Consider the following 25,882-nt stretch of genomic DNA (forward strand, 5'->3'; position numbering starts at 1 on the left):
TAGAACAAAATTAAAATAAATTAAAATAGTGGGTGTTTTTAAAATATTTAGTAGATTTCAGAAAAAAATATACTTTATTTTTTTATAATAATTTTACCAATTTAATTTTAATTGTAAAATATGAAATAATAATATAAATAATCTTCCATATCTATTTTACAATTTAAATAATATTAATTAAATTTATAACAATAGAGTTCAATGAATTGATGGGCTTCATTAAAATAAAATAAAAAATAAAAAAAAACTCATTTTATTATAGAAAAAAAATTCAATATATTTAAAAACAACAATTTTATATAGACATAAAAAAGGTGGGACTGCTGGCGTGTGGGTACTGTGTTTGGTAAGCAGAAATATCTCATCTTGGCGGACGAATTTCATAAACTTTTTTAATAACTTTGAAAAGAAAATTATAATTTTCATGCAGAAAATTATTGTGGTTGCACAGTTGTTCTACTTCTGTCTCTGGCAAAGTTCAAAACCAATCATTTGAGTGAGTTACAAGTTTAGTAAAAACCAAAAAGAAAGTGGAGTAGTATTTACCTAGAGATTTGTGTCCAAAATTAAGATGACTTAATCATTAAGCACGAGTTTATCATTTATAGGACGAATATTAGTATTTCTGTACCTAAATATATATGTTTTTTATTTTTATTTTTTTATTTTATCTTTCATGCATTAAAGAGGGTAGCTACTAAGTTCATACACAGCGCTTAACATAGGAGAAACTAATTAGGGGAACCTAAGACCTGATTTGACCAATGGAGAACTTATTTTATTGGTTTAAAATGTGAAATTTGACTTGATACATCTTTTAAATTGAAACCTAGCTAATTATATGTTTTAAAAATAAAGAGGCTTGGTTTGGCCCAAAGTCAAATAACAAAAAAATTATAAAAATATAAATAAAATAATAGTTTGTAAGTTTTTATGTATTTAATATATTGAAAAAATAAATCTTTCTCTTAACAATGTTTTTGGGCCATCTTTGGCTAAATTCTTTATATAGTTATTTTGATTATTTTGTATTTAAAAGACTAAAGAATTGTGTAGAAATTAAACAAAAATATTACATATACAAAAAAAGGTTAGTTACAAAATTAATTAATATATATTAATTTTTTGTGTCTGTAATTTTTTTAATATTTGTTGATTTGTAATATACACCAACATTGCAAATGAAGTGCTAATATAATACTAAGCATCACTTATTTTATTTAAAAAAAAAGGAGTATTTTAATTGTGACAGAGTGTAATATAAAAAGCAGGCATTATACGTAAATCCAATTGATGAGTCTGTTTTGGAACTGGCAGTTTCCAACTTCCAACTTGGACTTTGCATTTTCGAATCCTCTCTCTCTCTTCTTCTGTTTCTGTATCTCCAAAAATTACGATCATGAATCCAACCAAAAATAACAACCACCTCCTTAACGATAACCTTAACCTTTGTTCTCTTTTACTCTTTGTTCTTATATTCTAGCCTCTCTCTCTCTCGCCCACTTTTGCTTTTTCCCCTCTCTTATTCTTATTCTTACGCCAACAACCGACACTCATGCCTGCCGCACTTCTCTTCTCCGCCGTACTGCTGCTTCTTCTAGCTCCGGCGGTGTGGCCTTCTCCGGTGACTCTCCCGCTCGAGCGAGCTTTTCCGACGAACCATGGAGTGGAGTTGAGCCAGCTCAAAGCATGGGACTCTGTCAGACATCGAAGGCTGTTGCAGCAAACAACAACTACCTATGTTGTCGATTTCCCTGTTAGGGGCACCTTCGATCCATCCCAAGTCGGGTAATTTCTCCAATTTCACTTCCAAATTTGCTTCATTTCTTCTGTTACTCAGTTACTCTCATCGGTCTTTGTCAAAGAAGATTCTTTTAATTTAAAATGCAAAATTAAAGCTTTTTGTTTAGTTCTTTTTGTTATTATCAGTTCTCAATTTTTCTTGTTGTAATGGTAGCAGAGTGAATTGTTTATTTATTAGCTTGTTCAATGAAAATTTGGGTTGTTGCAGGCTTTACTATACAAAGGTGAGGTTGGGTTCTCCTCCAAGGGAGTTTCATGTGCAGATTGACACTGGCAGTGATGTTCTTTGGGTTAGTTGTGGTTCCTGCAATGGTTGCCCTGAGACAAGTGGCCTTCAAGTAAGTTCAGTTTTGACTCATTTGAAAGATTAAGTTCAATGCCAATATAAATGTTACAGTAGGTCAATATAATGCTAGGACTTGTCAATGTTATCATTGTTGGTAGAATTTTGTTGCAGATTCAGCTCAATTATTTCGACCCGGGGAGTTCATCAACATCCTCATTGATCTCTTGTTTGGACCAAAGGTGTAGGAGTGGAGAGGAGTCCTCGGATACGAGCTGTTCTACTCAGAGCAACCAATGCACTTACACATTCCAGTATGGAGATGGTAGTGGGACTTCAGGCTATTATGTATCAGACTTGATGCATTTTGCAAGTATTTTCGAGGGATCCGTGACAGCAAATTCTTCGACGCCTATAGTTTTCGGGTGAGAAATCACAAGCCTCGAATAGTTGAAAGCAGCATTCCCTAATTTATCCCCCAGTGTTTATTAGTTTAAACAAGGAAATAATTACTTTGTATGTTGTGGTATGGAGCAGTTGTAGCAATCTACAGACCGGGGAGTTGACTAAGTCTGATAGAGCGATTGATGGAATATTTGGATTTGGGCAGCAGGAAATGTCTGTCATCTCCCAGCTCTCTTCGCAAGGAATAGCCCCGAGAGTGTTCTCGCATTGCCTGAAGGGTGATAATAGTGGTGGGGGGATATTGGTACTCGGAGATATTGTGGAACCAAACATAATTTATAGTCCACTTGTTCCATCACAGTAAGTTCTTTCATTGAATTGAAATGCTTGATTTTTTGGTTTCTTTATATTACCTGCTTTTTTGGTGTATGTTAAGTACTATATAAATGCTGTTGATTGTATGAATTCTTCGATAAATGGAGCATAGATTGATGGCTTTAATGAAATTTTAGTACAATATTTATCATTTAGTTTATGAATTTGACTTGAAGATTGAAATTCTTCCTCATATGTTGGCTTCTATTGAAGCTTAAACTCAATCGATAATATGCATCCTTAAATATCATACAGAAGTTCAATTAGAATTCCGTATTTTAAGAATATCACTGCTAAAACAATTGAAATGATCTCTAGAGGGAATCTTCTTTGAGAAAAGAAATTAGACTAATTGCTTGGAAAATTTTTCAGGCCTCATTACAATTTAAATCTGCAGAGCATCTCTGTCAATGGTCAACCATTGCCAATTGATCCTACAGTTTTTGCTACATCAAGCAACAGAGGTACCATTATAGATTCTGGAACAACTTTGGCATACCTTGCCGAAGAGGCTTACAACCCGTTTGTCAATGCGGTGAGTTTCAATGGGATAATTTCTTTTTGTCCGATTTGTCAATGGTCGATATTGCTTCGAAGCTCTGTGTAAATGACAACGTTGTTCATGCAGATTGTAGCTGCAGTTCCACCATCTGTACGCACTGTTCTTTCCAAGGGAAGTCCGTGCTTCTTAATATCCAGCAGGTTATGTTTGCAGATATTTTATGGTGTTTTTTTTTTTTTTAATTACAATCTTTTTCTCCTGATTGGATGCTGAAATTTCAAGGATCTTGACACTCTCTTTCTCTAATTTTTCAGTGTTTCCGACACATTTCCTCAAGTAAGTCTGAATTTTGCCGGTGGTGCATCTTTGGTTCTAAGACCACAGGACTACCTCATACAACAGAATCCTATTGTAAGAACTTGTTTTGCAAAGACATCTTTTTTCATAGTTGGTGTGAATTATATTTGACAATTGATGAGGATTCATCATCAATCAGTCTGATTCTTTTCTTTCCTTCCACTTGTTTGCCACTTAAAGAATGGTTTCAAAACTTTGCCACTCTTTATAAAGGTGTGTCATGTGCCTGCTACTTTATTATTCAATTTCCATGAAAACTTCTTAAATAGAATAACTTCCCTTGGGGGAAAGAAAAACATCTCTTATAATTCCACCACCACCACCATCAAATCGACTTTTATCGTAGGGGAAAGTCTTAAGACTCATTCCAGAGCATCATCACAGTGAAACATAGACATGGTTTAAGGCATTAACTACCTTCATGCTTATTCCTCATAATGATGTATCTTTTGTGTACAGGTTGATGGAGCAGTGTGGTGTATTGGCTTTCAAAAAATCCCAGGTGAAGGCATAACAATTCTAGGAGGTATAATGATAGTTTAGAAACTTTCTTAAGTCCTACAATAATGCTGTTTTATTTGTTGATATCTTGAAAGCATAGATAATTGAATCTTTAAAAAGCTTTATTTAGAATGAAAATGTGCCATATTGATAAGCTTTTCTTACCTAACTATGCATAATCAAATTATGAATATGTTTCTACACACAACATGCTAGAATATTAATTAGAAAACATTACTCTTCTTCATAAATAGTTGTTTATCATCAAGTTAGTGATCCTTGTTATTTCTTCTCTTCAATGCTAAGACCCTGATAACACTACATTCTTTTCTTACAGACCTTGTATTAAAAGATAAAATTTTTATCTATGATCTTGCTCATCAGCGCATTGGGTGGACTAACTATGACTGTAAGTTACAGCTACACTACTCAGACACTTTATTGATGTGGCGTTATATAATTGAATGTAAAAAAAAAAAAAAAACGAGCAGGGGATGCTAGTTTTGAAGCCAATATATGATTGTATTTAAAAATTCTATAGGTTCGTTGTCCGTTAACGTCACTGCATCAACGGGGGGAGGAAGAAGTGAATTTGTGAATGCAGGAGAGCTAAGTGGAAGCACTTCGTTACAAGATGGACCTCACAAGTTGATACACATTGGGGTCATGGCTTTCTTCTTATACCTTCTAGTTTTGTAGCATTTGAGGATTGTAACTAATTCTTCTTTTCTTTTTGGCCTTGTATATGTATATGCCCTAAGATGTGGCAATCGGCAAGATCACATATTAGGGAATGCATAGTGAAAAATTCACGTAATTTAGTCGTGTAGATTCTCACCGTTGATTAGGAAGGTGGTTAAAATTTTGATTCCACTGAAAATTCTAATTCATAGTGAAAATCTACACACGACTAAATCATGTAAAGCTTTACAAATTAGAAGATCTATCCTCAGTTTCTCACAACATTATTTGGGTTGTCACTTGTGCAATAGGCTTGATTTTTTAGCTTCAGGTGCCTGCTTAGTTATGTCACAGCTCTTTATTTAGAGCCCTGTGGAATCAAATTGTTCCTCGGGGTTCTTTTTATTCTTCTTTGGCGGTAGCATTGTAAATTCACAGGTGGTTAATATTGAGTTGTAGTTACAACTTACAAAAAGTTATATTCACACATTTGTACATTTTTTCGGTTGCTGCATTTTGCATCACTTTCATTTTATTTTTGTATTGTATTTTTTATTAGTCAGCATAAAATGATTGTTGAAAATGGCTTAGTGCCATGCTAGAGTATATCTCAAAATATGTTATGTTCAATATACAAAATATCTGCATGGTAATTAAATCCTGTAGTTTCTTGACAATTAAAATATTACTGCTTTGACATTGTTATTTACGAAAATGATGGTGTATTAAAACGGCATTGCTGATTTTCAAGTTCACTGGCACAAAAGTAACCTATCGGGTGTTGTATATTGTATAAAAAGATTAAATATTATACGGCTTAAAATAATAACAACGAACATATAATGTTACCTGTGACATAATTGTTTAATAACTTAGCTTGGTGTAACCATAAATTATATGTGCATTGGGGAAGAAAGCAAATGTTTCCAATTATATGTGATCTTCTACTAAACTTTTATTCCCATAATGAGTTCTTAATATAATCCTAAATCCATGCAGTTTTATAACCCAAAAACACGTAATAAAATCCATTTCTTTCGTACTTTAAGAGTAGCTTAACTTGTTGCTTGAAAACTGATAAATCAACTAGAGGCGCATTTCAGCAATAAAACATGACTTCCTTGACATTGTCCTTGACTGCAGGCAAGTCTAACATCACTCTACCGCCGCCGCCCCTACTCGCAGAATCCCCTTCTGACATTTCACCTTCGATGTAGTAGCGAGCTCGAAATGCGGCTAAGTGCGCATAATATGCAGGAGGAACTGCAAACAATAATCAATTTGTTTTTATTAAAATGGTGATGATGACGGTAAAAGAATGATCAAAGTATTAGAGCTACATAGCAAATAGAGAGGATCTAACCTATTGATACTGAACGAGTGCACCTGGCATACCTGAATGTATTTTAATAATAACAAAGGTATAAGAATAACCGGATATACAAACCAAACAAATCGACTATAGGAAAGATATTTGAGTGACGAAAATTACGTGTAACATAAGTTATTAGTCAAAGTCTGGAATCCATCAGCAGTGAAGTTGTTTTCATCAAACAGCATATGATAATGAGTAGGCCGACTGGTTCCCTGAGTCATAATTTTTCAATGATTAAATAAAATTGTAATAAATGAAATGCGTAATTGAATAATAACCCATAGCTGAGTCAAGCACAAAAGTGATTATTACTTGAATTCCAGCATGGCTGTTGAGGTAGAAATCGTGCTCCCAAGGGTGGCAAATTTTGGTGTCAACAACAGTACCTTTAAAGGATTATACATAAAAATAATACTCTAAGTACAATGCAGAGCGTATAGAAATACAATGTAACACATGGACATCATGTCGAAGGATATGAACCCAATTTGGTACAAAATAATCAAATGACAAAGTTCTTTTGGTGAAAATGTGAAACCTGGCAGTATATTTCCACTTTTGTCGGTTTGATCACGTCTTCTGTGATCAGCAGGGAAGAAGCGAGTGTGATGGCGTTTCTGAACAACGACAAACGTAACTCGGGGCTGATAATCCGCCTGCAAGGAGGCGCAAGCCTGGGGAATAACAAAATTGTTACATTCAACGTGTATTTTGAAAAATACAAGTAAAAGAATACTAGTCACTTAGGAAGTTCTTTCTATTTTTTCCATCTAAAAGGCACAAGGTTATTGCACCAAAAAATTTCTTCAGCAAGCCACACCTGTCTTATTGCATCCATCTCATGAAGCAAAACTTGATTGAACTGTCCCTCACTGACTCCATCTCTGCCAATGCAAGAATTGATATAATCGATCAAATGTTTTTAAAAAAATGATCATTGAATTATATTACATGTTTTGTTCAGACAGAATCCAACCTGTAGAATATAATCCTGTCAGGCTTCTGCTTTGTTTTTTTGTAAAAGGCCATGAGCAGCTCCCTGTGATAAAATTAAATGAGACTATCAATCAAGTTTCCCTCAAAAGTGGAAATGGAATTGCACGTTTATAATCACACTTACCTGATCATTCCACCAGGCACAATTCCCTTATTCGGAACCACTGTAGTTTTATAAAGATCCTGAATGATTTCTTGACGGTGCATCTGGGCAGAAACAATTGCTCTGTACTGTGTGACCAGAGGCCAATCTATGGATCCCACAACCTACAAAAATAATAAACAGTAGAAAAAAAAAGCTCCAGTATAAAACTTCAGTAAGGGAGAGAGATAGAGAGAGAGAGAGACAAGTTGCTTACTGCAGCAATAGAGGGAGCTGAGTCTTCCCCTGGTTGTGGATGTGTTACATCAGCTCCTAAGATTAAAGTTGGCATATCAGATAAAAAGGGAATGTTACGGAGAGCTGCATCATGTAACACCAGGTTTTGACCACCAACCTGAACAATCAATAATTGCAAATTTATAATTTTGAAGCAGTACAAAAAAATTATAGAAACAATGCAGAGCTCCACATTTTTCAGGTTACCTTGACATTTATTTTGAGAGAAACATTTTCAAGATACTGCTTCTTCATCTGATAAGCATGATTTGGTAGACAGCACTGAGACACTATTCCTAGTTCTGTTTCACATTTCCGCTTTATTGTTCCTACAACGAAACCAGTAAAGCATGAAGAAACAAACCTTACAACTTGGATTTTGATTTGGGGTAAAGAGAACTTACCATAAGACCCCTTTGAGTCGGGTAGAATTATTATCAAAAGGTCAAGGTTCTTCCCAGTCTTCTTACACTTATCATGAACTTCAGCAAGAGCTCTCTCTATTGCATTGGGATGAGATGAAATTATTGGAATTAGAGGCTCTCTTTTGAAAATCTGTCCAAATAAAAATTGATAAAACAATGCTGTTATGTTCAAGATGCCTGTGAATCGTGTAAAATAATCATGCAAGTATCTAAAGTATATCATACCATTCCCTTACTAACACACATGCTGATCAATTCAGCACAAAACTGAGACGGCAAATCTCTGTTCACTTTTCTAGAAAAATTGATACAAGTCCAATTTTGCACTGTCCCACCACCATACATTTTCTATAAAACATAGAAAGGTTATCTTAGTGTATAAATTAAGTTTACCACAAAAACAAATGATATAATAAAATATAAAAGAAATAACAATATTGTAAAGTAAAATAATATTCAGCTTTATTAAAATAGTTGGCAAAATGATCATGTTAAATTGCAAATCGGTCATTATACTAAGTACAAAACACCCATTAAAATGAAACTTTTCACATTCATGTGCTAACCTTATTAATCATATTCCACGCACCCATCTGTGGGTTAACCATTTTTTCTTTTCCAGTATCATGATATCTCAGCTGCAAGAAAGGTAAATACATCAGTTAATAAAGAGGAAAAGAAGCTACAAAATTATCTCAATTCTCAAGTAGTAATGCATATACCATTGGAGGTTGCAAGACTCGAGCATCAACCAATGGCAGATCCGCCGCTACACTAATCCCAAATTCCCGAGCATATTTGTCATTGTTAAAGTTGTTTTGCCTGGCAATCTGATAGAACAGAATGCTGAATATTTGCACACACCATCACATGACAATGATACAATACAATACAAAGCTACCTGTTTGATGTAGTTTTCCCTTTCTTGAGGACGCTGACAATTTGCCTTCAGAAGTGCAGTTACTTGGGTCTCATTTAATCTCTTAGTATACCTCTGTCCAGAAGCAATCCAACAAACCTATAAAAAAAGGTAAGCAGAAATGAAATCTATAAAACAATGAACAGCATGCAAGTGTATAAACAATTAGTGTAAACAAGAGTATTAGTTAAGAAATAAACCTCCATAGGCAAATAGGCAGGTTTTGCATCGCTTCCAGCTTGGATAGCAGGAAGATTCAGATATCTCAATTGGATACCATATTTCTCATGAAAGTATTGAACAACTGATTTTTTTGTTGCATTGTCATCAAGAGTAAACCTAAGAAGCAATAAAGTACAGAAACCAATAGTCAGTCATTACATATAATGGCGAAAGTAAACAAAGATAATGGTACAAATTGAGTCATAATGAAAAACTGCTTACGTTAACTCATATAAGGGCTCCTTTGAGACTCCAGTAACCTTGTAGCCTCTAATATTCTCATTGTTGCGAACTTCCACCTTGATCCCTCTTAAAGCTTTCTTAATCTAAATTCCCAGGCAAATAACAGATATAAGAGACAGTTCACAATGAAAGAACAACAAATTTCTTGTGGAATATTACAGTCCAATGGTTTGTTTCAGTTTCCCTCCTGTCTATTTTCACATACTCAAGTTATAGTACTCTATAGTCTATAGAAAACCAAAAACAAACTTTCATCCTGTGTATCTGTCTACCAAGGGATTTTGCAAACTCGATGATTACAACAGAAAAAGTCCAATAATAAAATACCTTAACACGATCTTGGTCAGACAGACGCCTAGACAAATCAAAATTAAAGTGTTTCCCAATGAAGTCAATAACAAGAATTGGTTCATAGTAGGACCTTGCTGACACATCTGCAGAATAAGGATAGTCAGTTGTCACAGTAAGTTATTTAATGCACTTAGCATCAACAAAACCAAGAACATCATGTAAAGAAACTACTAAAAAGAAAAAAAAAAAAAAAAAAAGAAGCAAAACCAATATTAAGCGAAAGTCCCATCTGAGTGGGGCGAAGGCTTTGATAATAACCCCTCCAGTATTCTATCCCACCACCAAGCGACCCTTGTTGCCCCAGCAATGGCGAAAAAAACGATCTCCCCGAAATATTATACCTAAATACAGAACCAAAAAACACAACATCACTATAGAACCTATTTTGAGCTAAAAAATGGGAATGCAACACCAAAGATAGAGTGAAACCCACTTTTCGGATGGCAACGCACGCAAGGCAACATCAAGAGCTTGTATGGTATCTTGTGGAATTTCCTGCTGCTGGCATCTAAGGAACTGAATAAGATTCTGAAGTTCCACCTTCGCAGCAAATCGGATCGTAATTTTGAACTCCCTTTCGCCTTTTTTGCTGCTCCATAAAAATAAAATGTGAAAAAAGAACACACAAAATCAAATAACTAGTTAGCATTTTCATAATATACATTCTCTAGAACGATGAAATGAGCTGAAATATATAGTCAACAAAGTTTTTCTAAGCACACACAAACCTAGCCGAACCAGAAACAGCAGCAGCAGAACCTTTGCGATCATCATCGGAAAGCTTGACGATGAAGTCCTGCGACTCAAACGGTAACCGTCCAGCAGTGTAGAGGTTCTTATTACCGTCAAAAGCTGGAATGCGATTCCCGAGGTTCGTCTTGAGATACTTCGTCACCAGTAGGTTCACCAGAATTCTTCTAATGCTCTTAGCAGTTACCTCAGGAGTGATAGCAACCTGAGGAAACCAAATTAATTTTATGCATGTTAATTCATCATACATTACATTAATTTCAAAATTCAACACAGGAAAACAGAGTGAGAAAGAGTAAAGAGATTCAGAAAAGCAAAGAATGGAAGAGAACTTTTGAGAGGATTTCACTCACGTCGTAGTGGTGGAGATCACGATCAGCAACCTGAACCAGGAAGTGGTTCGCGCGAACCTGAATCTTCATTCCGAGTGTTCCAAAACCTGGCCGTCTTGGAATCCGCAGTGCCTTCGACGACGAAGGCGGCGCCACCGGCTGCAATGCGAGCTTCTCAACGCCGGCAGTTACCGCCTCTGGCGCCATCGAGCTCGACGCGGAAGCAGAAGCAACAGCAGCGAGAGGAGGAGTCGAGGTGGACGAACCGATCACGGGTCCCGGCGCAGCAGGAGGTGCAAATGGCACTGACGGATCAGGAGGAGCGTATGACGTTGTCGGAGCTGACGGACGAACAGCAGGAACGGATTGCGCCGGACCAGGTCCACGACCACGGCCGCGGCCTCTTCCGGCGGCGGAATCAGATGGAGAAGGTTTGTTACGGTGGGACATTGTCGGAGAAGAAGGAAATGAAGGAAGGGGAAGCGGTTATAGAGATAGAGAGTGTAGGTGGCGAGTGGTTAGTAGTGACGATTGTGTGCTTTTATAGAGCGCACGGTTTTGGTGACAGAAGAGTCACACTAAACCGTACGAAACTGAAGAAACAGGGACGAGTGGTGTAGTGGCGAAGTTGGAAAACTTTTTGCTCCTGCTCTTATTTTATTTTCTTTTTATTTTCCCTCCCTCTCTTTTCCCTAGTGATAATGATTCAGTCGAATAAAATCAATAAATCGAAAATCACAAATCAAAGTTACTAATTACTAATTAGTAATTATTATTATATTTAAATTTGGTTGTGTGTGTTGGTATTATTATTATATATGTTGAGAGGAATGTCACCTAACGGTGATGGCGAAGAAGGTGCACGCTCCCTGAGAAGTGAATGGCGTGTGGAGCAAGCTGAATAATAAACGAAGGGTGTAGTGAGAAGCGCGTGAGGTAAATGGATGAGGAAAATCAAGACAAAAACAGAAAACCGATAACATGAGCACATCAGGCGGCGGAGACGAGTGATTGCTTTAACATTTATTTCTGATTTTTTCAAATTCCTCAATCGTTTACACTTAACAGTTAAACACAACACTGCGGCCCCTGAGCTCCAGCTCCACCAATTTCTATGGATTCCATGTTTCCATACAAAATTGAAACGAAAAACACGGGTCAACTTCTTCTAAGGTTGATGAACCCGAAAAATGATAATTTTATAGATTTATAGATTCCATTAAATATTTGCATTTGTTTTCTTAACACAAAAATGCTCTGTGCATGATTGTAAAAACTACGATGTTACTTTTCTTAAGTGTTACAACACTTATTACTTTAATTAAATATTTTATTTTCTTTGAAATAATATGTTTTTAAGCAAATAAAAAACGGGGGCCCATGGATGGAGTTGAAGAATAGAAACAAATTCCCATGCGCGTCCGTATAGTTGACAACTTCGTTAAGAAGGCATTGGCGTTTGAAGTTTGATTTTGGAAGCTTCGAAGAGAGAGAGATCGAGAGGCTGCTTAGTGCTTACATGGCAACTCCTTAATTGCATTGCTTTTTCATGGAAGCTCAAAAGAAAAGCCAAACTTGAACGTCAACAGACGTTTTACTTTTTCTTTTGTATTTGGATCTTTTAAATTTTAAATTTGTATTTTAGAGAATAAAATATAATTTTTATTTTTGAATAATTTTTTTCTCATATTTATTTTTTGTCTTACTTATAAAATAAATTATGAGAAATTATACTTTACTCTATAAAATAAAATTCAAACTTTAGAAGATCCAAATCTTTTATTTTTTGATCATTATTCTTTTTATTTTAAGTTGATGATAAATCCTGTTTGGAGAGGTAAGGTATATATTCATTACTTGCGTTTTTTAATTTTAATATGGAGGCAAAGGTTGGATTGGACGTGATTATGGAGAAGAGAGGTGCTTGACCTATGTGTGGTATCAGAACACCACAAATCGGACCATACGAGTTCTTCATAGCTTGTCGGACGGTCCGAGTTGTAGCTAAGAATACGGATTCATACAAAAATTCATATATATATACAAAACGCACCATCCGATTTGCATGCTGTGAAATTCAAATTTCAGCCCCTACCAAATCGGACCCTCCGATTTGTTAAGCAATTTTTGCCAACACAGAACTCGCAGGGTCCGAGTTCTAACTGTCCCACAATTTTGTCTAGCACGCCCTATTTTCATATCCAGGCACATCACATTCATGGGTTCCATAACGAAAAAATTGACCCTTCATTACTTCCGAGTATAATACATTTTAATTAAGGACCTTTCTTTTGTGAATAGAGATAAATATTTTAAGATTGACGAAAAATATTTTTAAAATGATACAATCATTAGGTACAGGATCACTTTGAAAAATAATATTTACACAAATTTTTATGCACATATGTTTTTCTATAAAAGACAATTGTTTTATGTTTTCATTTTTTATCAATTATTTTTAACACACAACACAAAAAATTATGTATATAGAATTACTCGATCCCATTATAATATGTTTAATATGAAAGTCATTAAAATTTCACTTTCTCTTTCAATTTGTTGTCCTCTTTATATTACTTTATGCGATTTAAAATTCCATTTTTATATCTTGAAATTAAAAAAAAAACAATTCGCTACTATTTTTTATATTTTCACACGTTTGTGAAGTCATCATTGTAACGTAACCTTGCGTCACGAGTCATAACCCAATAACCCGACTAAGCGATTATTCGTTTTGGTCTTCGAAATTTAAAATTATCTATATTGGTCATCCAGATTTAAGTTTGGACACCAATATGATCTTTCGACTAAACAAACGAAATGCTGAGATGACACCTTTTTTGCCATGCTGGATGATGAGTAAATGACTTCGTTTACCCTTGACATCTAAACAAGTTAGAATTGTCGTCGCTTTTTTATACGAAAGGAGAAGAAACGATGGAGACTCAAAATAAAATATTTTTTTTCTTTTCTACTTCCACTATTCTTTATTTTTGACTTGTTTGGACACTAAGAATAAACAACGTCATTTACTAATTATCAGTGTGGCAGGGAGGGTGTCATTTTAGCACTCCGTTTATCTAATCATTGCCAGAAAGAATTGAGGGACTATATTAGTGCCCGAACTTGAATTTGGAAGATTAGTATAAGTAATTTTGAATTTCGAAAACCAAATTGAGTAATCGCGTGAATTTCAAAGACCAAAACGAGGATTTAGTCCCATAACCCGTAAGATGTGTGAATTATCTGCTACGAACTTATTAAGATCATGGATTAGGAATGAACCAAGCCTAATACATAAAACCACTAGTAACATGGAGGAGGACCTCAATATGGCTGCTCTAACTGAAGAGGGGGGGATGGGATATTCAATTCTTACAAGAACACTTTCAACAAGAAATCATTGAGATCATAGGTGCTAAGGGATCAGGTATGGAATATTTTATGGGATGGTAAATTCTCTATAGCTAGTGCCTAGAAGCCAATATGGGTCATTGCAGCGCGTTTATGGCTGAACATCTGGGGTGTCTGCATGGTCTTAGAACGGTTTGGGAGTTGGGATTTAAGAATATACTTCATTTTTTTGTTTGTTTTGGTATGAATTAAATATGTCATTGATCCGATTGAATAATAATTTGCACAAATACTAATTTATGCTTGGGAACTTGCTTTTGTTGTTGTCATGAATTTCGTCTTTACTTGGATACACTACTACACATTATGTTGATACAAGTCAACGGAACATAACACATAATTACATAGATTTATGAAAATACTCTTGTTATTATTATTATTGTGGGTTTATTTCTTTATTTATTAACTTACTAATCGATCAATTTGATGCTCAACAATCCCACTTGTAATTATATTGACTTTAATTTGTCTCTGATTGACCAGCCATTGTGGGTCACTTTGTTCTGCTTGAAGTATGTCCAAGCATTGAGACCTTGCAGTAATAATGCTTATAATTTTAGCTCCAATGCAATTATATATATTATGCATAACAATATTAATACAAAACAAATAACTAAAATTGCTCTTTCATAGTAAAGAAGTTAAGGTTGATATATTAATGTGAACAAAAATAAGACTGTCTGATAAACTTTCTAATACCCTGCAATACATAATATATATTATATTAGTTAAAGTATTTATTATCTTAATTAATTTTATATTTATTTTTTTTGTATATATTTAATAACAAAAATAATTATTTTTAAATAGGTATACTTATTTTTTTATTTGGGATTACCTGGATGAACTGTATATGGATCTTTCAATTCATGAAAAAAAATAATACTGCTAGCAAATCTCTTAAAAACTAGGTTCATATTTTGCATTATAAAAAGGATTAATGGTCATCAATAATTAATTTGGTGAAAATGTTTTTTTAAATAAATTAAAAGAATTATTATTTATGTCTCTGGCTCTCATAATATGTTGTTATCCAATTTGAGGAGGATGCATATGGTGGAATTGTATTTTGTATAAATCAGACAGAAATATATTTTATATTGGTGGGCATTTATAGGAACCAAATGGAGAGATACATTGTTATATGGGCGATTTAGTGAGTGGTGAGTCAAAAGGAGATGTATTACTGGTTGGGTTGTAAATGTCCTTACAATTTGTCCGGAAGAGATGGGCAAAAAACATGTAAAAACGATGGTTGATAATAAATACATTGTAAAGTAGGTACATAGGATGGATATAAATTGGGAGTTGAGATTTTAAGAAACAACACAAGCAGCATAAAGACATATTCCATAACACAAATGTCTAGTTTCAAGGAGAAAGTGAATACAAGTCAAGAAAGGAGCGAAAATCAAGGACAATAATTGAAGACCATAGATGGAATATGTTGGCTTTTTATGCAGTAAAGGTGATAGAAGAGCACAACCAAAGAAGATTCGAACCAACATATTACATTTGAAAGATGGTAAAAACTCATATGCAGTCAATTTCACGTGAAGTTGATAGTTGAGAACCGTTAGATGAAAATTTAGTTAAATTAGTCAAATCATCTAATGACTCTCAACTATCAACTTCACGTGAAGTCGACTGCACCTGAGTTTCCACCTTGAAAGATTGATTTGATTTTGTGTGTATTGTATAATTATTGATTTGACAACTATTAATCCCATGTATTTCCCTCATTTCATAGCATCATGCATCATGTTCTCTACTGATGTATTATGCCCAAAAAGTTAAAATGTTTCATGAATTGCTCTCGAATTGATGCTTATATGCAGTAATTAAGAATTTCAACTTATTATAGACACATCAGATTAGGCAGAATACCTATTTTTTATTCTTCCAATTTTGTACCTTAAAACTAAGATACTTGTTAGCGAAAAATTTCATATTTTTCGTAGTATTACTCTAAAACTCTAGTAAGCCATAATCATCATGACCACTGACCTGGTCTTAAGAAAGCTACGTTGAGGAATTCAAAAGATAAATGCCTGTTATAAAGCAGCATTGAACATTCTCTAAATTGAACTCTCGATGTGTATACATGAAAAGGGTCTTAATCACCCCAATTGAAGCATTTTGCTTAATACAGCATTTTCAGTTCTTCGAAATACTATAATGGTAAATTAATGAGTTAATGCCTAGGGGGCAAGAAGATTGTGAATGTGGTGAATCACCTACCGTAACATACCTTCGAATTTAGTGCTGTTACGATGTTTCTTTTGGGTCATTTAGCATTGAAGGTGACATGAAGAAATTCAGATGTAAAATTTAGTCATATTTCACTTTTCGCTTCTTGAAGTACCTATCACTCGATGGAATACTACGAATTTGAAACCACTTGCTGAAATTCCAAATGTACTCATTCAACTACTAAGTTTATCGTGATCTCTCGAAAAGAACACATTTCAAGAAAAAGAAAAACTACGTAAAAAGGTAATTACACAAAAGAAAAAGAAAAACTATATAATCATATTGAAAAAATTGACAAGATGATAATACACACATTCCTCGTGCATGGGAACTATACTCAAACCTCAAATCATGCAAACAAAAAAGCCGTCGACACATACAACACCACAAGCACATTCAACTAGCAGCAGTAGTACACAATATACAACGCATTCGAGGGGCACCCAATTCGGCTTCTTCATCCTCTTCCTCCTCCTCCTCATCCATATAATCATTGTAATCATCATATGTTTCTCGGGAATTGCTCTTAATCTCTTTCTTGCTATTATTACTAGTGTACGACGAATCCGTGAGACAAGTTGTGTGGTAAGCATGACAGCAAAAGAAAGCAATGACTGAAACATTCTGTATAGAGAAAGGATCAAAACATATACAACATCTTCCACCTCCCCTGGTCTTTGACTTCACTTCCATGTTTCTCAGACCAAGGGATTTTGAAGAATCATGAGTATCACTATTTTTGATTCGTGGCTCGTCTTCTTCACTACCTAAAGAAATTCCATGCCGTGCCTCCTTGTAGTACTTGATTAAAAGGTTGACACAGTCCGCCTATTCAGTGAGATATTGTAAGGTATCAAGTTCATGAGATTCTAGAATTTTCCTTTCTGCTTAGTGAAGGATGACCAGTGAAGAGGAAAAACAAACCTTAAGGATATCATTGCACCCATGTCTAAGCGAAGTTTCAGTCCTGTAATCAGTGATAATTTTAACCAGACGATCCCTGAGCCTGTAGAAAAGCAAACAGAATTAAAGTTTTGCAAACATGCAGCATATAACCAGAAATAGTGAGAAAGGTGGTCCCTAATTAATGAGAACTACAAATACTAATACTTTTACCTGCATATGTTCTATTTTAAACCACATCTATTACTTGCTGAGGTATTTTCAACCCATTGAAAATCTTATGTGTACCAACAATTTGCCTATGTATGTTCCATGATTGCTGTTACATTAAATCACCTTTATAATTTTATTACTTACCGAGGTATTTCCAACCCATTGGGAACCTTATTTACAATGTAGAGGGGATCAAGATTTCCAACTGTGTGCTCCAATAGCATGCCCACCTGTTGTTCAAAAAACCACGTTCAGAGTAGGCTGAGAAAGAGCAGGATATTTAAAAGCAACAAATTATTTTAGAGGGAACAAATTTTTCTAAAAGCAACAAAACAATCCCATATTTAAATGCACAATCCAGTTATCATGATATACCATTTCAGGCTTGTCAATGCATTGCTTGATTAATTCTTCCCAGAGTTCATCATCATTCTGCATAGTGACAAACTCTACAGCCTGTATAACATAAAAACCACCTCAAACTTAAAATCCCTAAATCTTGATTCAAGATTCAGAAAACCACTTCAATAGAGAAAGAGAAACACCTCCTTAATGTCCCCCAGTTTATTTATAATAACTGCTAGGGCTTGCTTTGAGTTTCCCATCCTTCCTAAGATGAAAACTTGCTCCTTCAGTAGCTCTTTTTTAGTGCAAATTTCATAGGCCTGAAAAGATGAATTGAGAATTTGATTCACATGTGAATGCATACATACAATGGTCAAAGTTGCCATTGGTTCACCACAAACCTTCTCAAGAGTATAGTGCTGACTGCTATGTAGAAAAGGTAGCAGCATCTTTGGATCATAATCTGCATAGAGTTCTACCTATGCACACAAGACCAAAAAAACCAGATTATTGAATGTCATAAAAAGTAACTTTTAATTGCATTCAGCACATACGAACCATTATTCGTGTTAAGCAGCACAAAACAAATATCATAACAACCAGGCACTATTTGAAGATAAATGGGGAAAACCCCATCACCAAAATGCATATGGTATATGAATATGGGTATGGTATTACAATTGAAGCACATAATGAAGTAGCTGGATTATCACAAAGAAATGCATTACAAAAGCAGGGCATGGCTAGAGTCTGTTAAAACCTAAAAGGTTGCAAACACAAATTTACAGCAATAAGGTTCACCTTAGCACCCAAACAAAAGGAAGCCTGCAATGCTTAAATTAAAGGAAAATAGCCTACCTGTATATCATGAAAGTCTTTCCCAGCATGCGGATTTACTTCAAATAGTGAATGGAGATACAAATGTAAAAAGTATCTGCAGTCACACTTAACATCAGCATTTAGAAGTTGCTTCACAACTTCTTGTGGACTTATTAAGTCCCTATGCTGGATCAATAAAGGAACTGCACGCTTGCAATCCAACATCATCAATTGGACAACCTGAACAAGCAGCAAAAGTAAACAAGTAACAGTCCATTTATCAGTTAATGAGAACAAAAACAAGATAGAAAATGAAAATATGTCCATCTTCAAGAAGAAGATCAATCTACTTTTTTAACCCTATAAATGTCTGAGAAATGTTCAATCTCAATCCACAACTATTGCAAACATGTTTGTTCAAGATTCTAATATATTGCACTGAAGCTTGTAAATGAAATTCATCGGATGCTGCAATAGAATGCCAACAAAGATGAGAAATATGATTTTGCACATCAGAGAATACCACAAAATCATATAAAAACATGAAATTTGAAGATCAATTGCTACAAAGTATAATTTTACCTTTTCATGGATTGAATCTTGTAGGTTATATTTATCAATGAAATCAAAGAGTTCTGGTTTCATAAGCTGAAAATTTCAAATAAAAGAAAAAGAAAAAAGAAAAGGGAAGTGAATTAACAGTCAAAACAAATAGACTAAAGACTATTTATCCTACTATCAAAGCATTTGAATGATATTTAATTAATTTAATAGCTGCCTGAACACTGGAAAAATTTATCAGAAAACGTACATCAGCATAAAATGAAAATGCTTTATCGTATTGCCCAGCAATAACATACAACTCTGCCAATGCCTGGCAAAGAACAAGTACAAGTTAATGTCCAAAATGGTAAAAAAGATTCAAAAAAGAAAAACATAATAATCAGGCTAACCTCCTTGAGCGAATCGGTCATGGATGAAGTATTGAGCTGAGGTTCGATGGCTGAAATTACAGGTAACGCAGAATAAATTACAGATGGCCAAGATTTCACAGTGGACAAGAGATCCTTATGATAAGATGGATTTGTAGCCAATGCCACAAGGGCAACCTGTAGAACCAAAATCAAAATCAAAGTTTTTGGTCCCACATCAGTTCAAAACAGATACCACGTAAGCACATCAGTTTTGAAAGCGCTGCTTTGTTTTAGCCTACCTCATAAGCAGTATCACGCAGTCTAGGGTTTTCTGTTGGCATGTAAGGAACCAAAACAGGGAGTTGACGAAGGTGGGCAAAGTGAAATACCCATCTGTTGAATACATTCCATCAGTAACTGAATAACAAATTACAAACTGCAAACAGAACTACTAATGCCATGCAGTACCTCTCCCATGCTGAAGCTGATCCTCGCAGCAACTTGGGACATAGAGAAGCTGCTTCACCATATTTTCGTTCCACAATCAAATGATCTAGGTACCTCGATCCTACCTGCAGAGATAGTAGTAAAAATGAAAATTTAAGTCTTAATTAGCTAAAAAATGGGCAAATTCTGCAGAAGGTAACAATTCATTGACCAAGACATGTAATACATGACATATGGTATGGCTTTTCTATAGAAACAAATATTAAAATGAGATGAAAAATAGAACACCAATCAAGCTTCAATATTAAAGAAATCAATTTTATACATGCAATGTTAATTAACTAAATGGGCAGATATAGAGATTGCATTTCATTTTCTTTTGAGCTTGCATCTTGAGTGTATAATATTATGTAGTTTTATTGGGAGCAAAATAAATTATGAAAAAAGTAAAAGATTTACTGAGAAACAGAATATTTGAAGAACCTTCAGATACATGCAATCAACATAAACAAGTGCCTTCAGAGCGGCATATATGTATGTCCTTATTCCAGTTATGTTCTATGTTATTCTACATTTTTACACATCCAACTTTAATTATTATAAAAAGACTTGAAAAATCTCTACCTCATCAAGAAGTTCACTGCGTCCCTGACCAGATTCAACTGCAGCCAAAGCTTTTTCATGCCACCCATGCTGAAGAAGCCAAGCAATATGATCTTCCGTATCCCTGATTATTAAAATGCATCAACTTCTATCCAAATTTTAATTTACTATTTTTTACTCTATAGAATCTTATAGCACAAACTTCACATTTTAAACATAATATAAAGTATTTCAGCGAAGTTTGACCCAGGACAAACTTAGTTTGCTTTGACTTGAATGTTCAACAGTTCAAGTCCTTTGAGGGTAGTGATGAATGAAGTAATTTGCTCACAGTGCTAATGGCAATAACAGCTTACATTGAAGGGGAAGTGAGTTATTGGCTGAAAACCAAAAAAAAAAATATTTTAAAGAAGGATTGTATTCCTTTGGCAATTGTTGAGTTAAAGAATCTCACACAGAGGAGAGCAATATTTTGTAGGCACCACGAGACATCAACTGTTATTAATAAAAAGATTAACCAATGATGTTCCTGATAATATCATTGACAACATCAATATGTGAAACAGAATGGTCGGTACATTCTTCCGTGCCAACCAGTCAGCTGGCAAGTCAAGGTGACAATGTGAATGGTGAATGGTGATGATAATTCAATGTGAATGCATCAAAACTTGATAACATCAAATAAGGATAAAGAAACTAAAAGTAACCTTGGCTTTGCAATAACTACATCTTTTGGGGATACAATATAGTAAAGTGGTTCATCACCTGCAGCCCACTGACCACCAGCATAGCTGCTACCTACATGTGAATGAAAACAAATATTTTGAGGTAGAACTACTCCATTCTGAAAACACAAACCTAAACAACACTAACCAAACTTTAACCTGAGAAAGGAGCATGAGCAAGAGAATAGTCTTTCGCCTTGTAATGCTCAAACCCATGTACCGGTAGAGCATCAGTTGAAAGTTCATCATTATTCCATGATACTATTCTAACTTCTGGCCTTTGTGCATTGCCCTGTTGAAAATTATATTTATTTGCCTTAAAAACATAGCAAAGCTCCAAATTAAATGAGGAGGACAACATAAGTACACCTCACTTCTCTTCCATTCTAAAACATGCAACATGGAATTATGTGTTACGTGTTAAACACAATTAATTTATTTATTCATCACGTAATTAAATGCAGCTAACAATATGCAATTATGTGTTAAAACGCTCTCTACAGAAGCAAATTATGCAAGTTAGGAATTGAATTACAAAAAATATTAATTAAAATGATATATACCCTCAATAAGTTTGGTACTGTACCTTATCCAATATTATAAAGAAATGTAAGATTTTCCATTTAAGCCAGTTCATTATTTTATACATCACATAAAAATAAAATAAATTGCAAATTTCCAATATATCAAAGTATTGTGGACCAGAATGACAAGTGTAAATTAAGATTCTCAAAAACAGCTCCCTTTATTTTAAGTGATAATGCAAAAGAATGAACTCAGATTAATGGTTATAGCTTATAAGAGGTAAAGAAAGGAACGTACAGCGAGCATTAAGTTAGAGTTTCGATTTTTCCATCATATGAAACGAATATATATTACCTGCCGCGAAGGAGCGGTACTACTAAAATCCTTATTTTCATCTTCCTCTCCAGGAATATAAGCTAGAACTACCAATACATCACCAAAGGGGGCAATGCCTGATATGAAATAGCCAGTTTGAAAGGATGCCATAATATCAACCTGCACCATACCAGACAAAGGAACTTGCCTGTATGTCCCATTGGCTGCTTTATGGTTATTTGTCCTTAGAGAAACAATTTTCACAGATGTTCCCCAGCCAATAACCAAGAGGGTGTCATCCTGTAAGCATCAAACAGATATTAAGTTACAACTTGAAACATTTTTTCTCAAGTAAAGATGCAATAACAAATGAAATAATGCTACTGCTGATATTCAAACTTGAAAGCAGTTAAACAAGTCTTCAATCATAGCAGTGGACTCTGCTTGCCAGCATGATATAACCCAATAGCATTCCAACATAAATTGTTGACAAACCTGCCAAACCAAGTGAGGACGCAGAAGCTCAGGACGTGGGCTTCCTCGCGGTCTTTCGATAAATGTTATACGCTGGTCATTAGCAGTATCATAAACCTTCACCCCTGCATCATTTGCCCAAGCAACAAGACTTGTTCTCCATGTCACAGCATGTATTGGGCCTTCCCCGGTATGCAAAACCTTTATTTTTTGTTGGATGTGGGGAGATCGTTAGGTATAGGGCAGGGTATTTATTTAGCTGACAAACCAAAAAGTAACATTGGGAGATAGTTGAAAAGGTTAAAATGATCTTACAAACCTGGTCACGATAGCCCAACCATTTCTTCGAATTTAAATACAAATGACCTGCTAAACCACCAGCAACAAATCTCCTAGACGCATTCCTTGCATATTCAGGGTCCAATGCAATCGCTTTCATTGGTCGTTGGTACTCAAATTTCATTTTCTCATCAGTGAAGAGACTGTTTATAACAACTGATCCATCATCAGAACAGCTTCCAATAAATTCCCCTTCTATGTCAAAGCTAAGGTCGTTGACAACGGAAGCATGGGCGGCGAATTCTTTCACCTGCAACAAGTGGCTCTAACAAATTACAAAATAACAACACCACAATCATTCAAGCATTCTGCCATCACTATCACATGACAAGTGACAACAGCTAACTAAAAACCTAGCTATCATAAAAATACTTTTAATTTGAGAAACCTAGCTCTCATAAATTTATCCGAATATGCTGCGCAAACTTCATAACCAGTATATTGATGGACATCGAACACAAGAACTATTGTATTCAGTATTCACCCTCGAATTCGATCTATCGAGGTCCAATTTGAGCAATAAGAGCTCGAATTCACACAGGCTGAAGCAGTAAATTAGGATAGGAACAAAGTGCGACAACTACAAAAAAAAAAAAGGTTAGTAGTGAACCTGATTGCCGAGAAAATCGAGGATGTGAACGGTGCCGCACTGAGTGCCTAGCGCGATCATCCGCTCGGCGACGGCGATGCATGACGCAGCATCGGTGGCAAGCATCGTAGGTATGCTCCCTCCCATTCTCTGGTACTTAAGCCGTGGCTCCTCTTCATCTTCTTCTTCCTCCTCCTCTTCTTCGTCTTCTTCAACTTCTTCCTCTTCCTCTTCTTCTCTCTCGTCGTCTCCATCTACACCGTTCTCTGACGGAATCGGAGCCATTCGGATGGTTATCCCCGGCTGCCTCGTGGTTCTGGACTTCTTTTCTCCTCCGATGAGAGAACGGATCTGTTTGGTTGCAGCAGAAAATATTTTCCCTTCCTCCTTTTTCTTTCTCTTTCTCTGAGAAAACCCCCGTTCTTATTTTTACTATTTTGTTATGTTACATATATTCTTCTTAATTGTGGTTGAAATGGAAAATTGTCGTTGAAGTTGAATGGTGAATCAAAGGGGGGAAAGTGGGAAGTGATGAATGGAAGGTTCGTGAATTGAAAATGCTTAGAAAGTAGAAACGGTGCTTAGCTAGCTAACTAGCATCAGTAGGAGTACTGTAGTAGTTAGGGTGATTAATTAACGGGGTAAACGACAAAGGATAGAACGTCAAGGGTGTTGTAATTTTGTGCTGTGCTAGTGAGAAGCAATTTTTTATTTATTTTTTGCGGTGCAGACTTGCAGTCCTTATTATTGATTTTTTCCTCCTTTTTTTTTTTGTGAGGTCAACAGCGTTTCCCTTGAGATCAATCCCTCATGCAGTCATGCTCCCTTTCGTCTTTTTTTTGGGTCATTTCGTGGACAGGGCCTAAGCCCACAAATAAACCAGCACACACCTCCTCAGGCTCCCTTCTAAATTTGGTGCATTCAATGGAGGTCGTGGGCTTTATTATGTTAGACAAAGATGAGTTTCGGCCTTTGTTTGTAAATGTAAATGAGTAAAAATGGATTTAATAGTCCAATTAAAAAATTCTCATTAAACCAATTTAGATTGGTTGATTGATTAACTCACTCGTCTGTTTAAATAAATGTCTGGAGTTTGAATTACACTTTGTACATGCAGCAACTCATTAGCCGATAATAAACCCCTTAAATAGAGCTCAAATCTACGAAGACTTTGTCTTTGAATCAATTAATAAATTCTTTCAACATACCCAATAAAATTATCTGATAAAATAGATTAAAATATACACATAAAATTATGCATAAAACCCAAGTTTGCAAGCTTCGAAACATACATTTTGTCAAAAATGAATGACTATGGTATTAGAATTACATCTAACTGTGTAGTAGATCTTGAATTATTTCTGATCTCTAACAAGTAGTTCCTTAACTTTTTATATTATTCTTTCTCATTACCAATGATCATCTCTCTTACCTCTTTTACATCTTTAGATATATAGTTAGGTCAAACTCTTTTCTCATAAAATTTATGGCCTCATGAGTAGTCATGTGTAGATGGATGGTCATCTTTTTCTCCATTTTTTTGTTGATCCAGTGTTGATCAGCTATATTGCTTTATAACTGTCATATACAAATGTGCTCAATCTTATATGTTTTAACTTAGAAGCACTGCAATACCTTATTGTAAGACAAATGAGGAGCTCCAATAACACTCTTTATCCTTACCCCCAATTTTCACCATTTTTCTTGTCATTCTTTATCCAAAATAATTCTCTCTCTTCAACAATAAATAAATCTTTAACAACCTCTTTGAACCTCTCAATTGTAGCAAACATTGTTCCAAATTCAAATCCTCCTCTCTCGAATCATCTGTATTAGGCTGATCAGCAAAACTATTCAACTTTGATGACCCTTTTCTATTACAACCTCTTCTTCTTGCATTAAATTTCTTCTTTTTAGACACTTGTGTAGACTAATTTTTTAACTTTTTCTTTGACTTATTCTTTTTTCCTAAAAGATAGTGATACTTCTTTCATCTTTTTTTTTAATAATTTAATGATATTGCCACCGTCACCATTATCATCACCATCTTCATCACTCTTATGGTTATTTTCATAAACGGGAGGAGGATGCTTATCCTCTATAAT

The 25,882-nt window shown here is 35.0% G+C and overlaps 3 protein-coding genes across 4 annotated transcripts; 1 reads left to right on the forward strand and 2 right to left on the reverse strand.

Annotated features, from left to right (window-relative positions):
- Positions 1-1,307: 1,307 nt before the first annotated feature.
- On the forward strand, positions 1,308-5,404 carry LOC130970737 (aspartic proteinase 36-like). Of its 2 annotated transcripts, XM_057896906.1 has the most exons (10): positions 1,308-1,788; positions 2,012-2,141; positions 2,261-2,511; positions 2,624-2,851; positions 3,239-3,401; positions 3,495-3,568; positions 3,683-3,779; positions 4,185-4,251; positions 4,564-4,635; positions 4,768-5,404. In XM_057896906.1, exons 1-10 carry the CDS (start codon positions 1,556-1,558, stop codon positions 4,923-4,925), a joined length of 1,473 nt encoding a protein of 490 aa, XP_057752889.1. In that variant the 5' UTR covers positions 1,308-1,555; the 3' UTR covers positions 4,926-5,404. The 2 variants fall into 2 exon arrangements, with proteins under 2 accessions (XP_057752889.1, XP_057752890.1); XM_057896907.1 differs by lacking the exon at positions 1,308-1,788 and having other exon boundaries at positions 2,060-2,141; positions 2,248-2,511.
- A 326-nt stretch (positions 5,405-5,730) lies between these two features.
- LOC130970736 (protein argonaute 5) lies at positions 5,731-11,564 on the reverse strand. Its single transcript, XM_057896905.1, has 22 exons — positions 10,921-11,564; positions 10,546-10,772; positions 10,251-10,406; positions 10,025-10,158; positions 9,794-9,900; positions 9,446-9,549; positions 9,202-9,340; positions 8,984-9,100; positions 8,805-8,912; positions 8,649-8,720; positions 8,308-8,430; positions 8,062-8,212; positions 7,865-7,986; positions 7,638-7,775; positions 7,403-7,545; positions 7,259-7,321; positions 7,103-7,166; positions 6,821-6,956; positions 6,595-6,668; positions 6,400-6,494; positions 6,271-6,302; positions 5,731-6,170 (listed from the first exon to the last, which is right to left on the reverse strand). The coding sequence occupies exons 1-22, from the start codon at positions 11,347-11,349 to the stop codon at positions 6,007-6,009; spliced, it is 2,898 nt and encodes a 965-aa protein (XP_057752888.1). The 5' UTR covers positions 11,350-11,564; the 3' UTR covers positions 5,731-6,006.
- A 5,249-nt stretch (positions 11,565-16,813) lies between these two features.
- On the reverse strand, positions 16,814-24,372 carry LOC130968416 (vacuolar protein sorting-associated protein 41 homolog). The gene is made up of 19 exons (XM_057893677.1): positions 23,799-24,372; positions 23,169-23,438; positions 22,871-23,050; positions 22,415-22,675; positions 21,695-21,827; positions 21,518-21,608; positions 20,832-20,934; positions 20,229-20,332; positions 20,060-20,153; positions 19,800-19,955; positions 19,658-19,720; positions 19,429-19,494; positions 18,886-19,086; positions 18,429-18,506; positions 18,228-18,347; positions 18,058-18,138; positions 17,827-17,912; positions 17,491-17,572; positions 16,814-17,394 (listed from the first exon to the last, which is right to left on the reverse strand). Exons 1-19 carry the CDS (start codon positions 24,060-24,062, stop codon positions 16,963-16,965), a joined length of 2,865 nt encoding a protein of 954 aa, XP_057749660.1. The 5' UTR covers positions 24,063-24,372; the 3' UTR covers positions 16,814-16,962.
- Between the last annotated feature and the right edge of the window lie 1,510 nt (positions 24,373-25,882).

The sequence above is a fragment of the Arachis stenosperma genome, chromosome 3, assembly GCF_014773155.1.
Source record: "Arachis stenosperma cultivar V10309 chromosome 3, arast.V10309.gnm1.PFL2, whole genome shotgun sequence".
NCBI lineage: Eukaryota > Viridiplantae > Streptophyta > Magnoliopsida > Fabales > Fabaceae > Arachis > Arachis stenosperma.

Bases quoted from the DNA above. Each gene is read 5' to 3' on its own strand.
- LOC130970737 (XM_057896906.1), top strand. From the start codon at position 1,556: ATGCCTGCCGCACTTCTCTTCTCCGCCGTACTGCTGCTTCTTCTAGCT. The intron at 3,569-3,682 runs GTTATGTTTGCA...CTAATTTTTCAG, and splicing joins TGCTTCTTAATATCCAGCAG to TGTTTCCGACACATTTCCTC. The intron at 4,252-4,563 runs GTATAATGATAG...CTTTTCTTACAG, and splicing joins AGGCATAACAATTCTAGGAG to ACCTTGTATTAAAAGATAAA.
- LOC130970736 (XM_057896905.1), bottom strand. From the start codon at position 11,349: ATGTCCCACCGTAACAAACCTTCTCCATCTGATTCCGCCGCCGGAAGA. The intron at 9,341-9,445 runs GTAAGCAGTTTT...ATTGCTTCTTAG, and splicing joins GAGCCCTTATATGAGTTAAC to GTTTACTCTTGATGACAATG. The intron at 7,776-7,864 runs GTAACCTGAAAA...TTGATTGTTCAG, and splicing joins CTCTCAAAATAAATGTCAAG to GTTGGTGGTCAAAACCTGGT.
- LOC130968416 (XM_057893677.1), bottom strand. From the start codon at position 24,062: ATGGCTCCGATTCCGTCAGAGAACGGTGTAGATGGAGACGACGAGAGA. The intron at 20,935-21,517 runs GTTACTTTTAGT...TTTAATAATCAG, and splicing joins GTAGTTATTGCAAAGCCAAG to GGATACGGAAGATCATATTG. The intron at 19,087-19,428 runs GTAAAATTATAC...CTGCTTGTTCAG, and splicing joins AAGATTCAATCCATGAAAAG to GTTGTCCAATTGATGATGTT.